Genomic DNA, 22256 nt, shown 5'->3' on the forward strand with positions numbered 1-22256 from the left:
TGCTTTTTTCCCCTCCCCTTTAATATGATTTTTTACCTTAAACATTGTGTCCCTTTAGGAAAGGGAAGAAAAGTTAATAAAGGAACCTATCATTCAAACTTAATTTTGAGTATGGCAAATAAACTGCTTTAATGAAAGGGCTGAAATCCCTAGGTTTGCACATTAAATTTTCATTCGTAGTAGAGAATGGAAATTATTGATTCAGCCGTGGCATCATGCATTTTGAATCCTACAGTGCCTCGGAAGCCCACGTTACTGCTGGGTGCAAATGTGTTGGCAGCGTTTTGATGCAGGGTGAGCGCAGGGTAGGTGAGGGGGTGGGGCAGACTGTCTCTTCACAGAATGAAAATAATCAATGTTCCCCCTCTGTAAGATCCACCTAGACAAAGCACTGCTTCCAATGGCACGATGGATCAGGGGGTGCATTCTGAGATCGGAAAAGCCAGGTTCAGTCAGTCTTTCAGGAAGCCCAAACAGCTTCATGGGAGATTTTATATATGGCAGAATGGATGGCTGATGATTTGATCCTAAACTCTTGGGAAGGTTTGGGTTTCAAGAAAACTGTAGAGGAATGAAAAGGACTTTCTCGGTTCAAGGTTAGGGCGTCCATCAAGGGAAGAGTAAGTGTCTGACATTCTAACGCTGAATGGGATAGCACAGAAAAATCAATCAAAACCACAAATACAGCCTCCGCCCGGTGTGGCCTCAACAAACAGTCAGGGATGCGAGCCTCCCATCTTCACTTAAAGCATAAAAATAGGTATGTTTTTCCTTTGAAAGAAATTAATCCTCCTGCCTCTCAGAGGACTACCTCATAATTAAACAACTCTTAATTATTTCTCCATTAGATAACTCAAGGGACTGATTTTAAGATGAGAAGGAGGCAGCCTGAGTCAGGCCCATTTTGGGGTCTGTGTGTACCACAGACCGTAAATATCAGGAAAGCAATCATCTTTAGAAATAAAATTAAACTCAACTGCGAAAGTAAAGCTGCTTAAAGGAAGGAAGGAACAAGGGAAGACAGACAATCATGTAATATATTCCAAAAAAGAAGGTTTTTGTTTTGACTTTGATTTTGCTTAGATTGCCTCCTAGCTAAGATTATCTGATGCCAATCGTCTCCTCTGTCAGTCTGGATGTTGGAGAAGTAGGTGTGTTGAACCAAAAAGTTCTGCTTTTGTGTTTTCGTGCGCTGAGAGCTGGTGCCATCTATAGATCTCCATTCTGGGAGAGGTTTCTCTTTTGTCCTACTTTGCGTCAGACCTGCTGTCGTGAGGATAAGAGCGCCCAGGAGACACCTCCCTGTGGTTTAATAGGCTATGAAGGATGGGACTCATTAATGGGCTGGCAGATGCCCCCAAGCAGGATGCTGCCTGGAGGTGGAGGAAGAAAGGGAAGGGAGGCTGAGGAGGAGGAGTCTCCATCCAGGAGATCACCCCTGGCTGTGGGAGGGGGCCCTCAAAGCAAACAGTGCCACTTCCTGAAGGCTCCCCATGAGGTGAAGTCTGAACCGAGAGTGTGACACACAGTCACAGACACCTCTGTCTGGAGGAGCAGGCTCTGGGTAACTGCTTCTCTTTTTCGACTTAAAACAATCCCACCTGAGATATTATCTACAGCCCCGATTATTTTCCAATGGTTCGAATGTCACTTTTTCTGTCATTCCTTTACTATGTTCCTAACAATTTTATGTTCCTTTACTATGTTCCTAACAATTTTATAGTACCCATCCTTATTACACTAGAGTTTATTTATAACTGATTTTGTCTCAATCTCAATCTCATCTCCAGTTAGGAGATGAACTGTCCACCCTTTGGTAAAGTCGAACTGTTCAGCCTGGCCCTTGAGGCCCCTGCCCACCTCCCATCCAAACTTAGGCCATGCTAGTCTATATGCTGTTCCCCACTCATAATGTTTACATTCATTTCCACAGCTTCTCATGTGTTGTTCCCTGTGTCTGGAACAGCTTCCCGGCCCCAGCTTCCTCCTATGGCTCAATTCTGGCCATCTTTGCAGACTTGGGCTCACGGGCCTTCTTGGTGGGCTCTGACACCCCATCTGTCTTCTGTCTCCTCCCTCTACTCAGCCTGCTTCTCATTCTTTGTAATGATCTGCATCCCCCACTTAGTACAGTGGGTGATAAATGTCCTTTGCATGAATAAAGAACACCACTTCCAGCTCCCTCATAGCCTGGATTTATTAGATCAAAGGGATAAAATTTAACCAGTGCTGCCCAGTCAGGAGCCAGCATATCACTTCTTACCTTTATGGTTTTGGTCTGGAGTCTGAGTCCATTTAAAGTGTTGATGGCTTTCTCTGCATCCTTTGGGTCAATATAGTTAACGAATCCATACCCTAAACTCTGTCCTGTGGAAACATTAAAAAAAGAGAGAGAGAGAGAGAGAGAGAGAGAGAGAGAAAGAGAGAGAGAGAGAGAGAGCTCAGTATCTTTATAGCAGTAACAGCTTCCACTGCAGCAAGGAGTCAAAACTTTCCTCTAGTATATGGTTCCTTTTACAGCAGGGTTTACCCCAGGTGGAAAAGTTTCCAGTTTTTCCATCTCTCACTTTGGTCAGCCTATGAACTCACAGGAGCTGCTCAAGTTGGGAATGGGTGAGCACCCCTACCCATCCACATACATACATAAGTGTCTGCTCAATCAGAAAGAAGTGAGAAGGTCGTGGAAAGAGAGCAGGTGTGGTTTGTTAGATTTGAACTGGAGTCATGGGGCTTTTCCTATCAGCTGTGGGACAGTGGAGAGAAGTCATTTAATGTCCCGTTTCTTCCCCTACATGTTTTCTCTGGAGATAATAGCACTCGCCACAGACAGGTTTAAAAGCGTTAATGAGATCTTGTGCATAAAATGCCTACCAAATACGTTGCCTAGAATATAGTAGCTGCTCAACGAAAGGCAGCTATGCTACGCTGAGTCCTGTGAAACTGGGGCGAGCTGAATGCAGTAGCTGTGTCTGCTGCCTCAGTCATGCCAGCCACGCCCACACGCGGAGGAATGTAGCAGGATCTGAGCAGCAAAGACAGAGACATTTATAGTGAAGGCATGACCAGAATTTAAAGCAGTTGCTACAAATCATTGGTTGCCCTCATCATCTCCCCAGCCCAAGAACAGTTTAAAAAAAAAAAAAAAAGGAGGGTTCTATTGGAAAGGACTGGGGAGCTCCTAACACAAAGGAGAGAGTGCAAACACATTCTGCAAAGACGGTTTAGCTCCTTTAGGTGGAGATGGCATCAACTTGCCTGCTAAGAGAGGTAGCAAGTGACAGGGCTCCCCCCTAAGTGAAATAAAAATAATGTGCTTGCGATCGTGCCACTGATTATAAATAGTCCATCAGCTCTGCCATGTGTCATCAGCCAGAAATATCATTAGGAAACTTTACATTTTCTGACATACCCTTTAAGAAACACAGAGCTTAGGGTGGCTGCAAAACCAGCTTGAACTTCCCAGGCAATGTTATTGATTTGTGGGCGGCAGCAGAGCCGAAGGGGAGGAAAATGACAGGACGTCACATGTCAGGGAAGACTGATTACATAAAGCTCTTTTTGGAGTACCCGGGCCAGGTCTGGGAGACAATACAGCAAAAAGCCTGCCATGTCCTGGTGACAGGAGCCCATTTCAGCAGCCAAAAAATCTTTCCAACAGCTTCTGTTTTGCTGGTAAATGTCTGTGTTTGTGTTGGTTGTAGGAGGGAACCTGGGAAAACAAGTTGGGTTCTGGATTAGAAAATGGGTGACTTTGTCATCCTTTATAGGACGCAAGCAAAGAGCATCACGAGGAATGGCTAAGTGCCCATTTTTGTCCCCCAAATGAGAATACTTTCCATTAGAATATTCCTTTGTGTTTTGGAATAACAGGGCTAGAACAGGATAGACAGGAGAAAACTTTGCCAGATATACCCTTTATAGGCAGAATTAGTAACTGAAGAAGGAGGAGAGAATGTTGAACACCCTCCAGCTGCCAGGTCCCTCTGTGCGCATGCGTGTGCGTGTGTGCAGGAGAGTAAAAGTGTGACAGAAAGAGAGAGAGAGGTGTGTGTGTGAATTACAAGACCCTGCCACATGTTCTGGGAAACTTCTGCAAATCCAAAAATATAAGAGACATTAGTTTAAAAATACCATTTATCCTAAATTTGGCTCCACCTCATCAAGCCTAACTAAATTCACCTAATTAAATCCATTTTCATCATTCAAATTTATCAGTTCCATTTTCCTTGTAAATAAGAGAAGTCTTAAAAATTGCAGTACTAAAATATTCTTATAATTATTCATTTTAAACAGTCATGCACCAAGTTGAGATGCTTTAAAGGGCATTTTTAAAGCAATAATCTCAATGATAAACCTTAGTTATGAGTTCTAGGAAACAAGTCAGACAGTCAATCTATCCAGCTAAATTGAATTTGTATAAAATTAAAATGAAATATGAAAAAACACAGACAAAACACTCACCACTTAACTGCAAACATTAAACCTAAACCCAAATAGTTCATGAGTCATCGTACTGATGGAATGTATGTGGAAGAAATTATTATGCCTACCAGTGGTGCATGTTCCACAATATACTATATCTTTCTTTCTAATTATTCATGTATTTATGGAAATCTAAAGTAAATACAGTGGCTATGATTTTACATTCTATATTTTATCTTTATTTTAGACGCTTCAGGTCCTAGGAAGGTTCTGAAGGTCAAGTGAAAGAAAGGACTTTTTTTTTTTTTAAGACTTATTTATTTATTTTACAGAGAGAGAGCGGGGGTAGGGGAGTGGCAGAGGGACAGAATCTTCAAGAAGACACCCTGTTGAGCACAGAGTCCAATGGTGGGGGGAAGGGGGCTTGATCCCAAGACCCATGAGATCATGACCTGTGCTGAGATCAAGAGTTGGATGCTCAACCGACTGAGCCACCCAGGTACCCCAAAAGAGGACTCTTGCCCAGCAAGCTGTGTCATATCTACTCACCTGCCTGTATCAGTCCCAAACCATCACCTCAGGTTGAAGGCAATTAGCACAACTGTGCTATTATCACCTGCTCTAGGTTTAGAGAGAGACTGCACTTAACATCAGGAATGAGGGTGCTTTTAAGAAAAACTAAAAACCAGATGAACATCGTTTCAGAAAGGAAGAGGGGGAAAGACTGGAGATTCTCTTTGATATGAAATAATGAGGTGCAAACTCTGAAACAGAACACTGCATTGAACAAGAGGGGAACAGAGGTGGAAAGCATTCCTGTGAACTGAAAGACATGAGATAAACTGCCACACAATGATACTACCTGTGGTTAGCCTAGTTTGAGAACAGCTTCCTCATGTGCTTCTTGCCAACATAGGAGGAGTCCAGCTAAGTCTAATAAAAAATACTTGATGGAACTAAGCAATCTCTTTTAAAACACTCTAGAGATGATTAAATCCCGAGGTAGAAAATATAAAACCCAAGCCTCATTTCTTTCAAAAATTAATAGTAGCAGGAGAGAGTGAAACGAAGAATTCCTTTTTAACTTGTCTGTATGGTGGGCATACATTGGTGGTGAGTTTTGGGTTTGCAGTTCTATATTTAAATGCACATAGAAAACTATAGATGAAACACATTCACAAAATATACCAACACTATTTCCATGGGGACCCAGAGAGCCACCATGCTGAGAAGGCCCCAGGGGACACAGTCTGGAGCCTAGAGTGAAGTGTGTGTGTATCTGCATCCCAGAAATAGATAAGGGACTCTTATTATTCCTTTTTCCCAAAATAACTACATCTTCCTTTATCAGCAGTAGCAAGATTTGACCATATAAGTATAGTGACAGGATTTTCAGAACAGAAAAATTTTTTAAATTTTATTTTTGTCCTCAACTTACGAATTTATTTTGATACCAAGTTGGTCAAATAAAACAATTAAACCATTGAGGTTATGGCTACTGAATCATCAATAAAAAATAAAATCAACAAAGAAAAGATGATATTATGAAATGAAGATTGCCTCCAAAATTTAGAAATTATCCTGAGTACCTGGCTCCTTGATACTCAGGTGATCCACAGTCCTTATATGTGACCACTCCTTAATAGTCCTGTCCAGCAGGCACAGATGAGGGATCCCCAGTGATGACGCATGGGCAGGAAATGCATTCTTGGCAGTTTGGGATGGAAACTTAAAATTAGAATGTAGTTTCCGAGGGGAAACATTTATACATAATGGTTACATTTTAAGGCACTTCAGTGTATTTTGGATTAAAGAGGTTCATGTTTTTAACAAGCTTTTCTTAAATCTGAACCTGAAATCTCTGTTTTGAAAAATTGCACAAATGCACACTCACACACACATGAACACAGGATGTGTCCTCCTACTCTGACATGGCAACATCTCCATTCTGCTGTAATAATTTGTATACCAACTTCTCCCCGCTGGAAACCAAACACTTCTCACAAGAACTAGCTTATAAAAGTTTGCTTCCTCGAACATAGTAGGTGTTCAACAAACAGATCAAAGAGTGGATATACCTGTCTGTACCAACCCTCCATTTCTGGAAGAATGCTCTATGTTTGGGGGAAAGGAGGGGGATCTGGGGAATTCTTTTTGCATTTGTGAGAAAGGGAAAGCATGACAAGCTGACACCAAGGATTGGAAAAGAAAACGCCATGAATGTCTGGGTGGGCTCTCTGCCAGCACAGATCAGGTGCTGCCCACCCTTGGAGTTTCTAAAGTGCTTTGCCACCTGTTCTGTCACATCTGACTCCCACAACAACCCTGTGGGAGGGATAATCGTCATTTTATAGATATGGAAACTGAAGATTAGAGAAAATAGTGATATGCCCTCCATTACAGAGCTGGATCTCAGTCTAGATCAGTGGTTGGCAAACTTTTTTTTACGTACTGGGTGAGACAGTAAGTAGTTTAGGATTGGCGAGTCCTCTGGTCTCTGTCATGACAACTTTGCCATTACAGCATGAAAGCAGCCATAGACAATATGTGTTCCAATAAAACACATTCAGAAAAATAGGCAGTGGGCTCAATTTGGCCTTTGGGCCATAGTTTGCTGACCCCTGGTTTAGATCTTTTGAGTCCAAATCCAGTACCCTTTGCCATACTCACCGCTACCCCATTTGAACTAAAATATCACTGACAATGATACCAAAGCCCTGAAATACTTCTGAGGCTTTTTTGAATCATCGAAGAAAAACTCAACTATCTTCAATAATCTGCTCTAATAAACATTTTCATTGTATTCAAATTCTAGGAATCACCATCATAGCTGATTATAACCCATCATTTTCCCAGTCATTCTGGATAGATGTTGTTTTCCCTTCGCCTTTGCAGACCCGGAGGTTATGACAGGAGGACCCCAAATCTGACATCCTCATGGTTGATGGCAGCAACAGAGAAACAGTCCCTTCGCAGGGCTGGCTGTAAGGGACCTCAGCATTTCTGCACTGCCAATCTGCACACTTTGCTCTTTCTTTCTTCAAAAATCGTCATTCTCCGGAAAGCTAACTGCTACTCCCCTCATCTGCGAAGCCCCAAAGGGGGCAGCCAGATGGGTAGCTGCTGTTGATAAAAACTTCTGAGTTGAGTAAGGAATTTTTGTGAATGTTAGAACCCCTAGCTCAGGCTGAAATTCTGTTCTCAAAGCACATGATAAAATCCCCAGTCACCTTAACATCACCTGTGTGGCGGTAATCTGCGTGCTGGGTTAACAGCAGCCAACTCTAAATCCCAGGACTCCCTCCCTGCCAGTCCTGAGATGACTTTCCCTGTTGTTGGATGCCTCAAAATCTACCTGAACACATCCTAAGTTCAGAGAGGCCTGCAGCTGTTACTACATACACACTGATATGTGGTGTGTGTGTGTGTGTGTGTGTGTGTGTAAACTATACTTGCCCTATAACGTTGGTTAAGTCATTTAAGCTCTATCAGCCTCTTCTTTCATCTGAAAACCCCGGGCAATCCCTTATCCTCACAATCTTAGCGTCGCTGTGAGGGCTAACAACATTAACACACAGACCCACAGCAGCTACCATCTATTCAGGGTTCACCTTGTGCCAGGCACCATGCTAAGTGGCCTACTAATGTTTCCTAATTTAATCCTGTGTGAAATGGGTGCCATGGGGCCCAACGTGCAGATAAGGAAAATGGGCTAAGACATGTGAAGTAACCAGCAAGTAGGGTCCATGGCTAGGATTTGAATAAGCCCAGGTCTGCGTGACTTAGCTCCTGCTTTTCTCCCCATGGGGAGAAAAGGCACATGAAAAGGCACAGTAGTGTCCAGCATCAGGTAAGCACTCAGGGGGATGAACACACCCTAACTGGGGTCTCTTTCCGTTCTTAGCACAGACTGGGGATATTCTGAGATGCCGGAGCATTCACAGCTCTGTTCCCACCCGTCCTACCTCTGCGGGGTTTACACAGTGCTGGGCAACCTGAGTCCTGGCTTTTCTTCTGCAAGCTCAGGGCTAGGGGAGACAACAAGTCAGAGGATTTTTCTTTTGGCAGTTTACACAAATGCCTCAAACTAAGTACGGTTTAAAGTCCTGGAACTCTAAGTGTGGTCCCTCTACCAGCATCGTTGGCAACACCTGGGGACTTGATACAGAACTGTAATGATGTAAGAAATGTAGTTTTAGCTTATTGCTGTGTGGCCTTGGCTAACTCACTTAAATTAACCTCCCTACACCTTGGTTTCTGAGAAAGCTACACATCCTAATCCATAGTAACAGGGAAGGGAAACTCTGATAGGAAAGTTCTCAGAATTCCTTTGTATACACTATTTCTTTTCTTCCCCCAAATCTGCATTCCTACTTTGTCCCTTTCTGCTGCAGTCATCTCATTTGTAAAATGAACTTAATATTACTTTTTCATGCAGTTATTAGGAAGATTAAAAGTGATAATGCATGTAAAGTGCCTGGCATATAAAACATGCTCAATAGATGTTGGTTCCTTATCTTTTTGCTCCCACACCCCCATTAAATACTGCCTCCTACTATTGTCTATGAGAATGCTATCCCCTCGGTGAGGCCCCAAATTTCTTAAAGGTAGAGAATGTTTCTGATGCTTTACCTTTATATTGGACCACATGATATGCATCAGGCACACAAATTCCATATATAATAGGCACCTACAACATGCTGGGTACTATGAGTGGGCCCCCAAATGACCAAGAAATTATTCCTGATTTCAGGGGACTTAATATGTAGAATGCAAAGATGGATATAAGAATTAATTTTAGTTTAGCAAAAATAATAAATATATCAGAGATACTTCTTTTAAAATTATATACAGGGGCTCCTGGGTGGCTCAGTCAGTTAAGCGACTGCCTTTGGCTCAGGCCATGATCCCAGGGTCCTGGGATTCAGCCCCACATTGGGCTCCTTGCTCAGCAGGGAGTCTGCTTCTCCCTCTCCCTCTGCCTCTTCCCCCTGCTCATGTTCTCTCTCTCTCTCTCTCTCTCATGCTCTCTCTCTCTCAAATAAATATATAAAATATTTTTTAAAAATTGAAAAAGAACTATATACAGGAACAGAGAGGAAATGCAGACTGATTCTGACTGAGCAGAATACAGAAGGCTTCCTGGGCGGGGAGGGGGGGGCGGGGGGGGGCGGCATTTGAGTTCAGCTTTGAAAAAAAAAAAAAAAACAGGAGATTTTGATAGGATTTTCCCATCAAGGAATGAGCTTCCAATCTGAGGGCTGAATCCAAGTACTGCATATTACCCTACAGATATTTATTAAGCACCTATTATGTGCCAGACATAGTTCCATTTACTGAGATTATAACAGAGAACAAAAATACTTGTTTTCTGCCATCACTGAATATATATTCTGATTGGGGGTGATGGAGCAAGACAAGAAACATAAATAAAATATAAAGTCTGTCAGATGATGGTGAGTTCTTGGGAGGAAATAAAGCACAGAAGGGGGAAGACAGTGTAGATGGGGTTGCAACTTTTTAATAGAGGGTCAAGTAAGGATAAGGTGACATGAGAGCAGAGACCTGAGGGAGAAGCAGCAGCTAGTCCCCCCATCTGAGGGCAGGGCATCCCAGGCAGAGGAAATCTGTGCAAAGGCCCCGAGGCAGGAGCATGCATGGCATGTTGGAGCAATGAAACAAGTGAACGTGAGGGCAACATACCACTGCACTTGTTGAAGGCCTAAAAAGAGGAAAAGGGTAGCCCTGGTTCTTTCAGACTGGTTCTATGATGCTGTTGAATAATACATGTATGAAAACACTCAACCCCCACCCCATAGCTTTGCAGATCAGGTAAATACTCCTACTGAAACATCTTTTTGAAACCATCTCTTTATGTGACTCTGTTCCTTACTAGATTGGAGGCTACTTGAGGTCAAGATGATATTTTATTCATCTCTGTGCCCCCAGGACCTACCAAAGGGTCCATGACATTGTTGGATACCCAGTAAATGTCTGTTGGCTGAATGGATGAATATTATCTATGCACATACACATTTACAACCTCTTAACCAATTCAAACTCTCATATACCAAACAGAAAGCAACCAGAAAGAGCAACAAACACTTTTACCCGGGTCTTATCCATGTCCAGAGGAACCAAGCCCATGAGACACATCTGAATGACCTTAAATCCCTTTAGGGCAGGAACATGAATCTTACTAATCTTGGTATGACCAATGTGCAGCACATAGTAGGCTTTCAATAAATCTATGTAGAATGGATGAATAAGTTAACAAATTCAACAAGTGAATAAATAGGAACAAAAATAGTTATTTTGGGGGGCAAATGAGTGTCTCAGTTAGTTAAGTGTCTGACTCTGGATTTTGGCTCAGGTCACGATCTCAGGGTCATGGTTTGAGCCCTGCATCGACTCTGCTCTTGGTGTGGAACCTGCTTGAGATTCTCTCTCCCTCTCCCTCCGCCTCTCCCCACTCTCTCTCTAAAAAAAAAAAAAAAAATTTTTTTAATTTATTTTTTGAGTGTTTACCATGTGCCAATCAATGTACTGAGTGCTTTGTTTCCCCCACCCCCGGCTTTATTGAGGTATAATTGACAAATAAGATTGTAAGATATTTAAGGTATACATTGTGGTGATTTGATATATGTATACATTTATTTACTTACTCATATTTTTGATGAGAACATTCAAGTTCTAGCTGAGTACTTCATGTCTAGCATCTCATCTATCCCCAAAGTAATCCTACAAGTTGGCATTATGACTGCCATTTACAATAAAAAAGACCAATGTCCAGAGGTCTCAGATCCCAAGACACAAGTCCATCTGGCTCCAAAATCCATAGAGACTTTTAATAGAGTTTCCCGATTTCAGAGACAACACAAACCAAACTGTTTAAGTAAAGGTGAAACAAAGCCTCTGTTACCAGGGTAAGGCACATGGAAACGCACAAAGTATATACAGTGATTCCCAGCAGTCCCCAAAGCAGGAAGGACCGGTTACAAAATTACATTATTCCAAAGAGAAAGCCAACCAACAAATTCTCAAAGGATTTTTTTTTTAACCTCTTTCGGTTTGTCCTATAAAATAAGTTGCTCCAAATGACAGATCTTCAAATATATATATTTCAATAATAAACCTCAATAAATGACAAAATGAAACTAATCTGAACCCTATTTTTCTTCTGTCTGTTCAGGAAAGAAAGGCAATTCATAAGATAAAAAGCCAGTATCAAGTACTTAGTTTAAAAAAAAGAAAGCTGAAAGGGAAAAACAGGGAATGTGCCAGGGATAATAGAAACCTCAGTGACAACCACCTCACTCTCAGCATCTATCACACAAAGAGAAGTGTTCAGACTGATGACCCTGGGGCAGTGAAAAGTTCTTAATCGAAGCAGCATTCAATTACATTATGTGCAGAATATTCTTACAGACAGGAAAGAATAGTCAAACATTTAAACATATTTTTAACGAGGGTGGAAACAAAAAGAGGAGGATTTTGGCAAACTCCCAGCTAGCCAGAGAAATGAACCAGAATTTTTAATTCTTCGTTGGCTTGCTCTCACATAAAACAAAAGGTCTGGATGTCAGACAGACAAGACTTGCCACCCAGAAGGGATGTGCACCCACAGGTGACTCCAGAAATGCAGCCAATGTTAGACAACGGTCTAGCAACAAAGGAAGAAGAGGTAGAAAAAGTTATCAGGTTAGTACTAATTACATACACTATAATTAGCCTTTGGGCAAAATGAGACTGTCTGTGGGTGAAATGTCTGTGGGTGAAAGGAAGTGCTGTGTTTAACACTGAAGACAACAGCTTCCAAAACTCCCATCAGACACTATTTGTATAAAGCATGTGTGGAGGCTCCTGATATCATGTTGGGATTTAGATTATGTGAGATAAAGTACGTGAGAGGGCCTGGCACAGGTAGATGCTTCATAAATATTAACTGAATATAAATCTATTAAAACTGCCTCTATCCAAAGTAAAAGAAAATTCATGGCTCTCGATGAAGGAGATAAATAACTTGTCTGTGCAGAGAGAAGCTAGTATGTCAAATGTGAGCTGGAGAAGGACTTTGAGAATCTTTATCGGTATGTCATTTCTGAAACGGGCTTGGGGCTCTCTGGCCTTGGACTTGCCATTAAGAGCTTGTGAAATGCAGAGATGAGTACCCCATCCCTATTATCAAGGAGTTCACTGATAGTAAACTGCCAGACAGGAAGCTCATGACCATGTTCAGTTCCAACAAATGTTAAAAGAGAAATTCCCCAGATCCATGAATAAGAAAAGAAACAAGAAAGAAAAGCGCATTTCTGCTTTTCTTTACTATTCAGTTTTCAGATAAATAATAAGACAAAAATCAAAAAATAAAAACCAAAAAACAAAAGACTCATGCAGAAATGGGCCTGTAGAGTAAGAATCAAGGAGAGAAGTCATCTTTTTTTTTTCTTTTTAAAACTAAAGACTCCTCAGGGAATGGCTATACTGTGCCAGTGTGACCAGCCTCATTACACTGAGTCGAGTACCTGAGAGAGGTGAAATGAAGGAATGCCCGGGAATGTGTGTGAGAATTACAAAAGGTAAACACCTTCTATGGCTCAGCTCTTTTGGGCAATGGAAAATGAAATGTCACCCTGACAGTCAGAAAACCAAATGAACTCAAGATTTAAATCGTGCCCAGAACATGCTCAGTATTCAGTGACTTTCACAAAAAAATGCCTAATGCGTGATGGGGCTGCGTTGGTGCTGAAGACATGGATCCATCTGGCACCACATTCGGTTTCTCTTGGGAGCTAGTAAGACTTTTCTAGGACACCAAGGCCTCCACTTGCCCACCCATGTACAAAGGAGGACCCCACCTCTTTCTTAACAAAAGAAATGAGGTCATCAGGTAGAACTGTCCCAAACTGCCCCCTTCCCTTCTACCTGCAAACTTATCCCTAATGGAACTCCATCCCTCCCTCCTGGCTTAGAACAAAAGTCCATAAAATCCTGGAGAGTAAATGTTCCGAGGGAAAGGTTATGTGTTATACCATTCCTTTTAAGATTTATAATGCACATTAGCACAGACTCAAAGAAGTAGTGATAAAAAGAAACCCTGTTTTAACTTGGTTCACTTCCATTCCCCCAATCTCATTTGGTCACGAAACCTCTTTAAAAAAAAAATCTTATGGGGGTGCCTGGGTGGCTCAGTCATTAAGTATCTGCCTTTAGCTCAGGTCATGATCTCAGGGTCCTGGGATTGAGCCCAGCATTGGGCTCCCTGCTCAGAGGGGAGCCTGCTTCTCACTCTTCCACTCCCCCTGCTTGTGTTCCCTCTCTTGTCGTGTCTTTCTCTGTCAAATAAATAAATAAAATCTTTAAAAAAAATCATCTATTAAACATCTTTGGGAGGGACGCCTGGGTGGCTCAGTTGGTTAAGCAGCTGCCTTCGGCTCAGGTCATGATCCCATCATCCTGGGATCGAGTCCCACATCAGGCCCCTTGCTCGGCAGGGAGCCTGCTTCTCCCTCTGCCTCTGTCTGCCAGTGCTCTCTCTTTCTCTCTCTGACAAATAAATAAATAAAATCTTAAAAAAAAAAAAAAAAAAAAAAACATCTTTGGGAAAGACTTTCAGAAGAGATTCCCAAATGACCATTACTCTTTGAAATAGGACTGAATACTGCCTCAGGATATAATTACCCTGAGTTGGGGGTTCTGGGCCCATGGTCTGAGCTATAGTTCCTGAGATACCAGAGGGGCTCACAGAAAAAAAGGAAACCAAGACAGAGAGCACTTCTAAAGTCTCTTTTCGCTGTAACAGCTTATGATTCTGTTTCTTAGAAGACATCACACAGACTTGTGTCTGGGATAATCTAGACACAGGACAGAGATGCATAGCGGGGAGGTGATCAGACATTTGAATACGTAGTTTCATGTTGGTACATGTTGGTACATCTCTAGCTCATGATGTATCAGTGGTCAGCACGAAGTCACTCAAGGAGTTTCATGCGGAAAACCAAAGACCCAAGGATAAAACAAAACATAATTGCATGTGGCTCATGGACACCCAAGCAGTAGCACACATGTATGGGTGTACACATACAGGAGCACACCTGCATGTTATCTATGCTTAACTAACTAGGCACATGACCCTGGGAGCCAATATAGTACTGCAGATGAGGAGACAGACCAACAAATATGGGTTCAATCTTGCTCTGACACTTGGAAGTTGTGTGACCTTGGACAAGTTACATAACTTTTCTGAGCCTGTTCCCTCACCTGTAAAATAGGGTTAATTATTATTACACCTTACAACACTGCTGTATGAATTAAATCACTACACACTCGGTGCTGTTCTAAGTATTTCGTATGTATTGATAATCAAAATAATCCTATCAATCTCCCTATTTTACAAATGAGAAAACTGAGGCACAGAGAGGGTAAGAATTTGCCTATTACACAGCTAGTAAGTAGTAAGGCTGGGATGCTAACATAAGCAGTGTCACTTTTCATTACTGGGCTATCCTGCCTAGCACAGTTCCAGATTACAGTAGGTACATGACATTCCCTGGGAAGACACACACACACACACACACACACACACAAATACACATGTACACAAATACCCTACACCTCCTCTTCCTCTTTGGGATTTAAAATGGGCTGTTTTTGTTATTAGTTTATTACACGGGCAGTTCAAGTGGGCAGCATGCAGACACCAGCTTCCTAAACACAAGGATCCTATGTGGCTGTTCAAGGAACAGAAGAACAAATTCAGTGCTGAGAAATGTTAGTTCATTCTGAGTGATGACTCACAACCACTATTTTCACAAACAGCCTGCTAATTAAACTTTCTTATGAACCCTGCTAACCAATTTTTCCAATGCATGGAGGAAAAATCATTCATTATAGACCGGAATCCAAAATCTAATATTAACAGCACAAGTAGGATCTGTGGCATTGTAATTTGATCAGCTTGAGCATTAATAACAGTTAGACACTGATGTCTGAGAGAGTTAATCAGCTTTTGTTGAGATGCATGTAGATAACAGAACAAAACATCTGGAAAGCAGACTAGAGAGCAAAACTAGCTTATCCCAAGGGGCTTAGTATTTGCTTTACCCTCCTAAATCCCCTGCTTACAACATCCCATCTTCTAGGTGACCATAGTAATATCCTGAATTGGTATAGCATTTTAAAGGCTTACCAACACATTAGCAGCTCATCTCGTGTCGACACACAGTAAGGTGGAAAGAGCCAGTGTTATTATCCCCATTTTATGCGCAACAATCTTAGGCACGGAATGATTCGATCCACTGAAAGTCGTATAGCTAGAATGAGAACTTGGTGGAATCTTCCATTTTATCATGTTGCCACTCATAAAGGTGGCTTGATTTTAAAAAGAATCTTAGAAATCATCCTAGCATTTTCAAAATATTGAACTGAAGGCTTTCATATACAATCTTCCAGAACCAGTAAAACTGTTGTTCATTATTACTGCAGCTATTTCTGAGGTTTGCTGGAATACATCCTACACAGCCACAAGCAAGATTCAGGATGAAACAGCAAGAACTCGAGAAGCCCTCTCTGTGAAGCTCTCCTGATCGCACTGGCAGCAGCATGTGGTCAGACCGACATGGGTACACAGGCAGTGTGGTCAGTCACTTCAAACAACATGATCTTTGGTTTCCTCATCTCAAGAACAGGGCTGCTATTACCTCTTGGGATTGTGGTCAGGATTAAATGAGCTAACAAACATAAAGCAACTGGCATCCAGTGGTGCTTAATAAATGTGAGGTCCCATTCCACTCTGCTGCCTTCTCATATGGTATCTCCTACTTCCTCCTTGGAATTACATAACTGAGGACTGAACCAGGAATATATCTACTCTTCCTTCCTTCTCTTCTTCTCCATCTGTTGGCCCTGGGGTAGGCACTTGGTGAGAAGAAGGAGGGCTTATGAGACACAAGGGTCCCCTCCCATTTATAGATTGCTTCAGTGTACAAGTGCCCCCACCTGTGTCAGTTGGTTTGAATGCCAAGTACCATGCAAAGAAGGTAAGGAAAGGATCTGTCTTCTTACCGTGTGGTGAGAAAATGGAGGTCCACAGGGACAGGTGACTAACTCAAGGCCAGGCACATACCTATTCAGCGTGTGCATGAGGGGACCTGGGGGATGGTGCAGGACTTTCACTGATGTCTATCTGCTGGTTAGTTCACTGTACTATGTCTGGTATTTCTGACAAGGAAGCATTTGTGGTGTGTGTGTGTTTTGGGGAGTGTGGCACACTGGGTTAGTGTTTGCTTTCTTTTGTACTTAGAGTGTGGTCTGTATCATTGGGAAGTTTCCACTGATGAGCAAGGGGCACAGGCAAGAGAAAAGGTGGCTAAGGACCTGTTCCAGTTTGCAAGATCAGGACCCGGGAAGTGAAAGTAATGTTCGATTCTCCTGTTTGCTATCCAGCTCAGAGTCTGGGGCAACGGGGAACCTGCCAGAACTGACTGTACGAACCCTTACCAGGGAGATGGAAGCAGAGCACTGAAGTGCCTATGTGTCCAGACTCAGGGTTTGACCCAATGGGGAAGACTAAAGAAACCCAGAAGCTGGTTAAACCTCAGTTCAGGGCAGCAAGAATGGAAGCCCAAATCAAAACACCCACTTTGGCGCATAATTTACGAAAACAGTGAAAACAGGTACTCCACTCAGACAACTTCTCTCTGTCACTGCCTGCCCTGGTCAGAAAAAAAAAAAAAAAAGTCAATCAATCCAACATGGGTTCAAGCAAGAAAGATGAGGAAGGGAAAACTATGTATGTGATTTCAGGCTTCATATCCCACCCTGTATTATATACAGCTGGCAAGTGTCTCCACAGAGGTTTCTGTGGGCTAACTGTGTGTGGGGGGGAAAGAGGGCAGGGCTGGGATCTGGGTAGGGGAGGTCAGGGCTGGGATCCTGCTTACACTTAACAATGGGATCAAGGTTGTCACCATCAGTATTTCCTTGATGTAAAGAAAACTTGGGCTAGGTGGTATGTTACTTCTCGGACAAGTACCCTAGCCACATTTAATTTAATTTTCCTTCTGGTTCTCCTTTTACCATTCATTCTACACATATTTCGCTCTATCTTGCTTTTTTTTTTTTTAAATCCATGGTTATTTTAATTCTAGCTCTTTTCCATATTATCTTATAAAGCCAATTCAAATCCTTTTTCAATCAAATGGCATGTAAGTAAATAAAAAGGCAAAAAGAGGAGGCAGGACAGGCAACAAGCAAAGAAAAGAAAAAAGGGGAGAAGAAAGAGACAGGAAAATAAGAAGCCAAGTGCTCTTGACTCAAGTCTTCCTTGGGCTGTATTGGCCCCATTTGTAAAGTATAGACATTGTCTATACTGGCTATTTCAAAAGGGTCAGAGAAGTACTAAAAGTAAAAGCCTTTGAAAACAAACACAAATGGCAAATATCGGGGATTATTAAGTGTACATTTTATGCCATACCACCAATAATATGACTTAATCTGATTCAAGATGTTTGTGATGAGAAATTCCATTAGCAGCCATAGGAATTAGAGTAATTACCCTAAGTAGCTATATCCACTTAATGGTAATGGGACCTCACAGATCACTGGACATACAACCACAAAACAAGGGCCAAGCAGAAAGCCAAACTCAGAGGTCAACTAGAAACTGAAGGAGGTGGAAACAGAGTCACTGAGAGAACATGTACCTGACCTCAGCAAGATAAACGGTGGTTCTCAAATCACAGACACCATGGGGAGTCTGCAAATTGTCCACCTCCTTCTGTGTTAGGTCAGCTTATTTATTAGTAAAGTAGAAAAACACAGACTTTGGAGTCTGACAAACTTGGGTTCAAATCTCAGCTCCACCGCTTATTAGCTGTGACCTTGGATAACTTACTTAACATACTTAAACGCTGTCTGAGCTTCAGTAATTTCATCAGCACAAAGGGGGCACTAACACTTACCCACAGAATAGTCCTGGCTGTTCCATTCACTACCCCTTGAAGAGGTCTCTGAAACTTGGCTCAGCTGCTTCCTCTTCATGGACTGGTCTCCCACAACCTACTCTCTACCAAGATCAAGGCTCACACCTACTTGACACTTGTTCCGAGATTCCCAGCCCACTGTCATTTTTTTCTTCTTTGAACACTCATAGCTGATGTCTTCATATTCATTCCCCAGAGGCAGAGTGATAAGATAAGAGAAAGACCACAGACTTTCAGTCAGACAGATCTAACCCCACTCTCCAGCTAACAGATTCTAAGTCCTGGCTTCCTTATCTATAAAATGGGGATAATACCACTGATCATCCATAACTGACATAAAGCTTCAAAAGACATAGAATAATATGCCTAACCCTGTAGCTGACACATAGCAGGCATTCCATCAAGACTTCAACTTCACTGTATTGTTATGAGTCTTCCTGTGCTAATGAAATTAATAGCCAGGGTCAGGGAGGGTGAGTTTGGACCTTGGTGAAAAACAAAACCAAACAAAACAAAACCCTCCATAAAACAGCAAAGGTGGATGTGCAGTGATGTGCATCCCAGACCCTTCCAGAACTGTAGGCTGCCGCAGGGCCCCATAATTTGTCCTGGCTTCCACCATCACAGCCCTGCTAGCAGCAACATTTGGGCACAACCTAGGTCTTATCCTCTCTGGTTTCCTCACAGACCCTGATACAGAATTTAAGAGAAGAGAGGGAAAGGGAATAACATTTATTTGGTCTGAGAGCACAGACACTAAATAAATACTGTTGGCTGATTGAAAATATTTTACAAACGTAAAAGCCTTATATAAATATATGGTCTCCATCTGAATTTTATCTTCTCTCCAAACTAGAAATATCTTCTCCCATCAAAGCTCAATTTGGGGACTGTAGAAAAAATAAAAAGGCAACTTAAAGATCTTTAGTTCTTACAAGGAATAAAGACAGATACAGAGTTCATCAGTTAAGAGCAGTAAGGGAGATGTGGAATGGGGAGGGGAAGGCAGACTGAAAAGAGAAATCACCCTGCCACACCTCCCAGAAGACAAGAAAAAAATGAATTTCCCATTAACACATTTCAGAAAGCACTTTCCTCCTACCCTGAAGCTGATGAATTACATTTTTAGATAATGTGTGGAAATTTCAGCTTGACATTACCTTCTTCCTTAGTTCCTAGTCTCAATCAGCCAGGTCACACAGAGAAGGGGGAAGGGATGGAGGGAGGGAATGTGTGTGGGGTGTGTCTATGTATGTACTGGGGAAGGAGAGGAGGCTGGGTGAACAGGGAATTGGTCCTACGAACCAAATAGTCAGCTAAAGTACAGAAATAGAAAATCCTTAAAATACCCAGGCCTGATTCACATCCTAGGTAAAAAATCCTTTGAGACAACTCTCCTGGGATATGAGAATACTTTCCTACGGTTATCTGAGTTTGGAAGGAGGGCAGAACCATCTGATATGGAAAGGAAGATGAAGGGGAAGACAGCCAGGGGGCAAAAGGAAACCATACCTGGTCCGTAATCCTGACTACTGCCATCCTGGGAAAAGAATTATGTAGAAAGAAGCCGAATGTACCTGTACAAATTCTAAACCTCACAGCGCCACTTTGCCAACTTATCCTAATTAGAAAGGATGGGAGGTCTCTGATTGTCCCTGATGGGTGTGTAAGAGCCACAATAATTACATGGTTTACTGTCTGCGCTTAACATTCTGACATTTTCCAAGTTCCCCTTAATAAGAGAGACCCCATTCTCCCATTGTGTAACCCCACTAGGCTGCCAAATCTTCTCCGTAACTGTTTTCCATTCACCCCAACAATAATCCATTTCCTTCCCCAAGTCATCAAATCAAAATTCTTTCATTCTTCTTTGTGGAATACATATAAGATGACTGCAAGGAGGTGATAAATAAAATGACAGATGTAAATCTGCCTGATTTTCCTCTGAATTCAAGAGACACATTGCACTGTACCAAGCACATTTTCCAAGTCAGCAACAAAATGTGCTGATAAATGCTACTATTTCCTCTACCCTTCCCATCACTAATGGATATCCCTCTGATGTGCGTATAAAAAAGTTCATTTAGCTAATCAATATCTTGGGATTTTCTTGGATTATGCATAATTGAGGTTGGGTTTTAACTATGCTTATCTTTAAGGCAGCATCCACTTTAATACAGGGCTTGCAAAAGAAAGAAAAGGCGAACACAGTGAAGAGTATTTTGTGAAGAAAGAAAATCTGAAGTTAAAAGCCACTCTAAGTCTGTTCTTCCTTGTTCAGGTAAGCAGTGACCTGCTTAATTAAAAAAACCACTGGTACTTATTATTTTTTTTAATGCATAGTATACTCTTTTCCAAAACAAAAGATTTTGAACTCTAATTAGGCTTTCCCTGAACTAAAAGTTTTCATTCCCTAGGTAACAAAAGCTGAGTTGGTTTGTAAAGGGGAGAAGTCAGTTGAGTAATTTCAGAGAAACTGCCAGAGATAAACTATAAATTGGACATCTCATAATTTGTCAGACAGACCTGGGTTCAAGTCCCAACTCCCCTTCTTGGAAGCTAAGTCACCTTGGACTAATTACTTAATCATCGCTAAATCCAAGTTTTTTCATCTGTGAAATAACTGTCTTGAGGACTACATGAAATTCCATCTACTGTTCTCAGCACAATGCTTAGCACATAGTAAGGGCACAATAAACACTAGCTATTATCATGAGTCTCCAAGAAATCTCAATTTACTATTTAAATGAGCTACTATGCTTAAAGCATCTAATATAGTGCCCAGAACACACATAAGGCACACACGAACATAAAAAAGCTGCTTCCAAATGCAAATTTTTATTTGCCTTTGCTAGGTGATGTAAGAAAGTATGCCAATAACTCACTTTAGGGTTGAATTCACTTTTTAGGAGTGAATTAAAAGAACTTCCATATTTTAGAATTTTTCAGGGTCTTTTATTGTTTTATAAAGTTACCTCAGAAGTAAATCAAGTCAATCAAATAAGTAAATAAGTCAGTCAAATTCCCATACTGTCCTATAAGTCTGTCCAGTTCCTTGAAAGTATATGAGGTAGCCTAAAGCAATCCGCAGCCCTCACTCTCCTTTCCATCTTCAATCCAAGAGAATGTATTCCATACAATGCATTGTGTGTGTTGGTGCCCTAACACACCCTCCCACCCCCACTGCTGTAGTCCGTGTTCTACATGTCACCTACTGAGAGGGACACATGGGATTAATAGCATTTTCACAAATCTGAGAAAGAACAGAAGTTACCCAGTGTCATCAAATCAAAACTGAGTTGGTTCCTTTAACCAGAGTTGTGATTCCAGATATAAAAGTGGTGGCAAAGCATTATTCACCCTGATGTCCACAGTAGTGAAGGGTCTTTTTGCCTTGTTCTGCTTTTTCCACTGAATGATAACATTAATTAAGCCAAAGACACGTGTTAGAAAGAAAGGAAAAATGAAAGAAAGGGCTAAAGGTGAGGTTTAGGAAATGTTCTTTGCCTGCTGGGATGCAACTCTAACCGGCTTCATTCTTTGGTATGCTTAACTTCATCTGGCAATGCTGCTTTATCTTAGATCGCTGTTTCTCAAGAGGTATGTCCCAGCTCTACTTCCTGTGTCCACAGCTTGAAAGAATAAAAAAGTTTTTCGTTCTTAGACTGGAATTTCAGCACTATACCTCTGGTTTCCTTCCCTCTACCTAAATCCCAACCCTATCTTTCAAACCTCTCCCAGTAGCTTCAGCTAACACAGACCTCACCCTTTATCAACCACCTACAGTCCTTACAGTCTGTTCCATACCCGGGCCACTCCATATATTCAGCTTTCTCGTGGGTAATGTTCAGT

The 22256-nt window shown here is 41.8% G+C and overlaps 1 protein-coding gene across 9 annotated transcripts in view; it reads right to left on the reverse strand.

Moving 5' to 3' along the window:
* Window positions 1-22256, reverse strand: part of ELAVL4 (ELAV like RNA binding protein 4) — a gene marked incomplete at both ends in the record, with an annotated part of 84972 nt that overhangs the window by 20733 nt on the left and 41983 nt on the right. For all 9 annotated transcript variants that reach the window (XM_080802696.1, XM_080802695.1, XM_080802694.1 and 6 more), the window contains one exon: window positions 2264-2367. In XM_080802696.1, coding sequence (XP_080658822.1) covers window positions 2264-2367 — 104 coding nt within the window. The remainder of the gene's footprint in view (window positions 1-2263; window positions 2368-22256) is intronic.

Source organism: Martes martes (assembly GCF_963455335.1).
Source record: "Martes martes genome assembly, chromosome: 4".
Lineage (NCBI taxonomy): Eukaryota > Metazoa > Chordata > Mammalia > Carnivora > Mustelidae > Martes > Martes martes.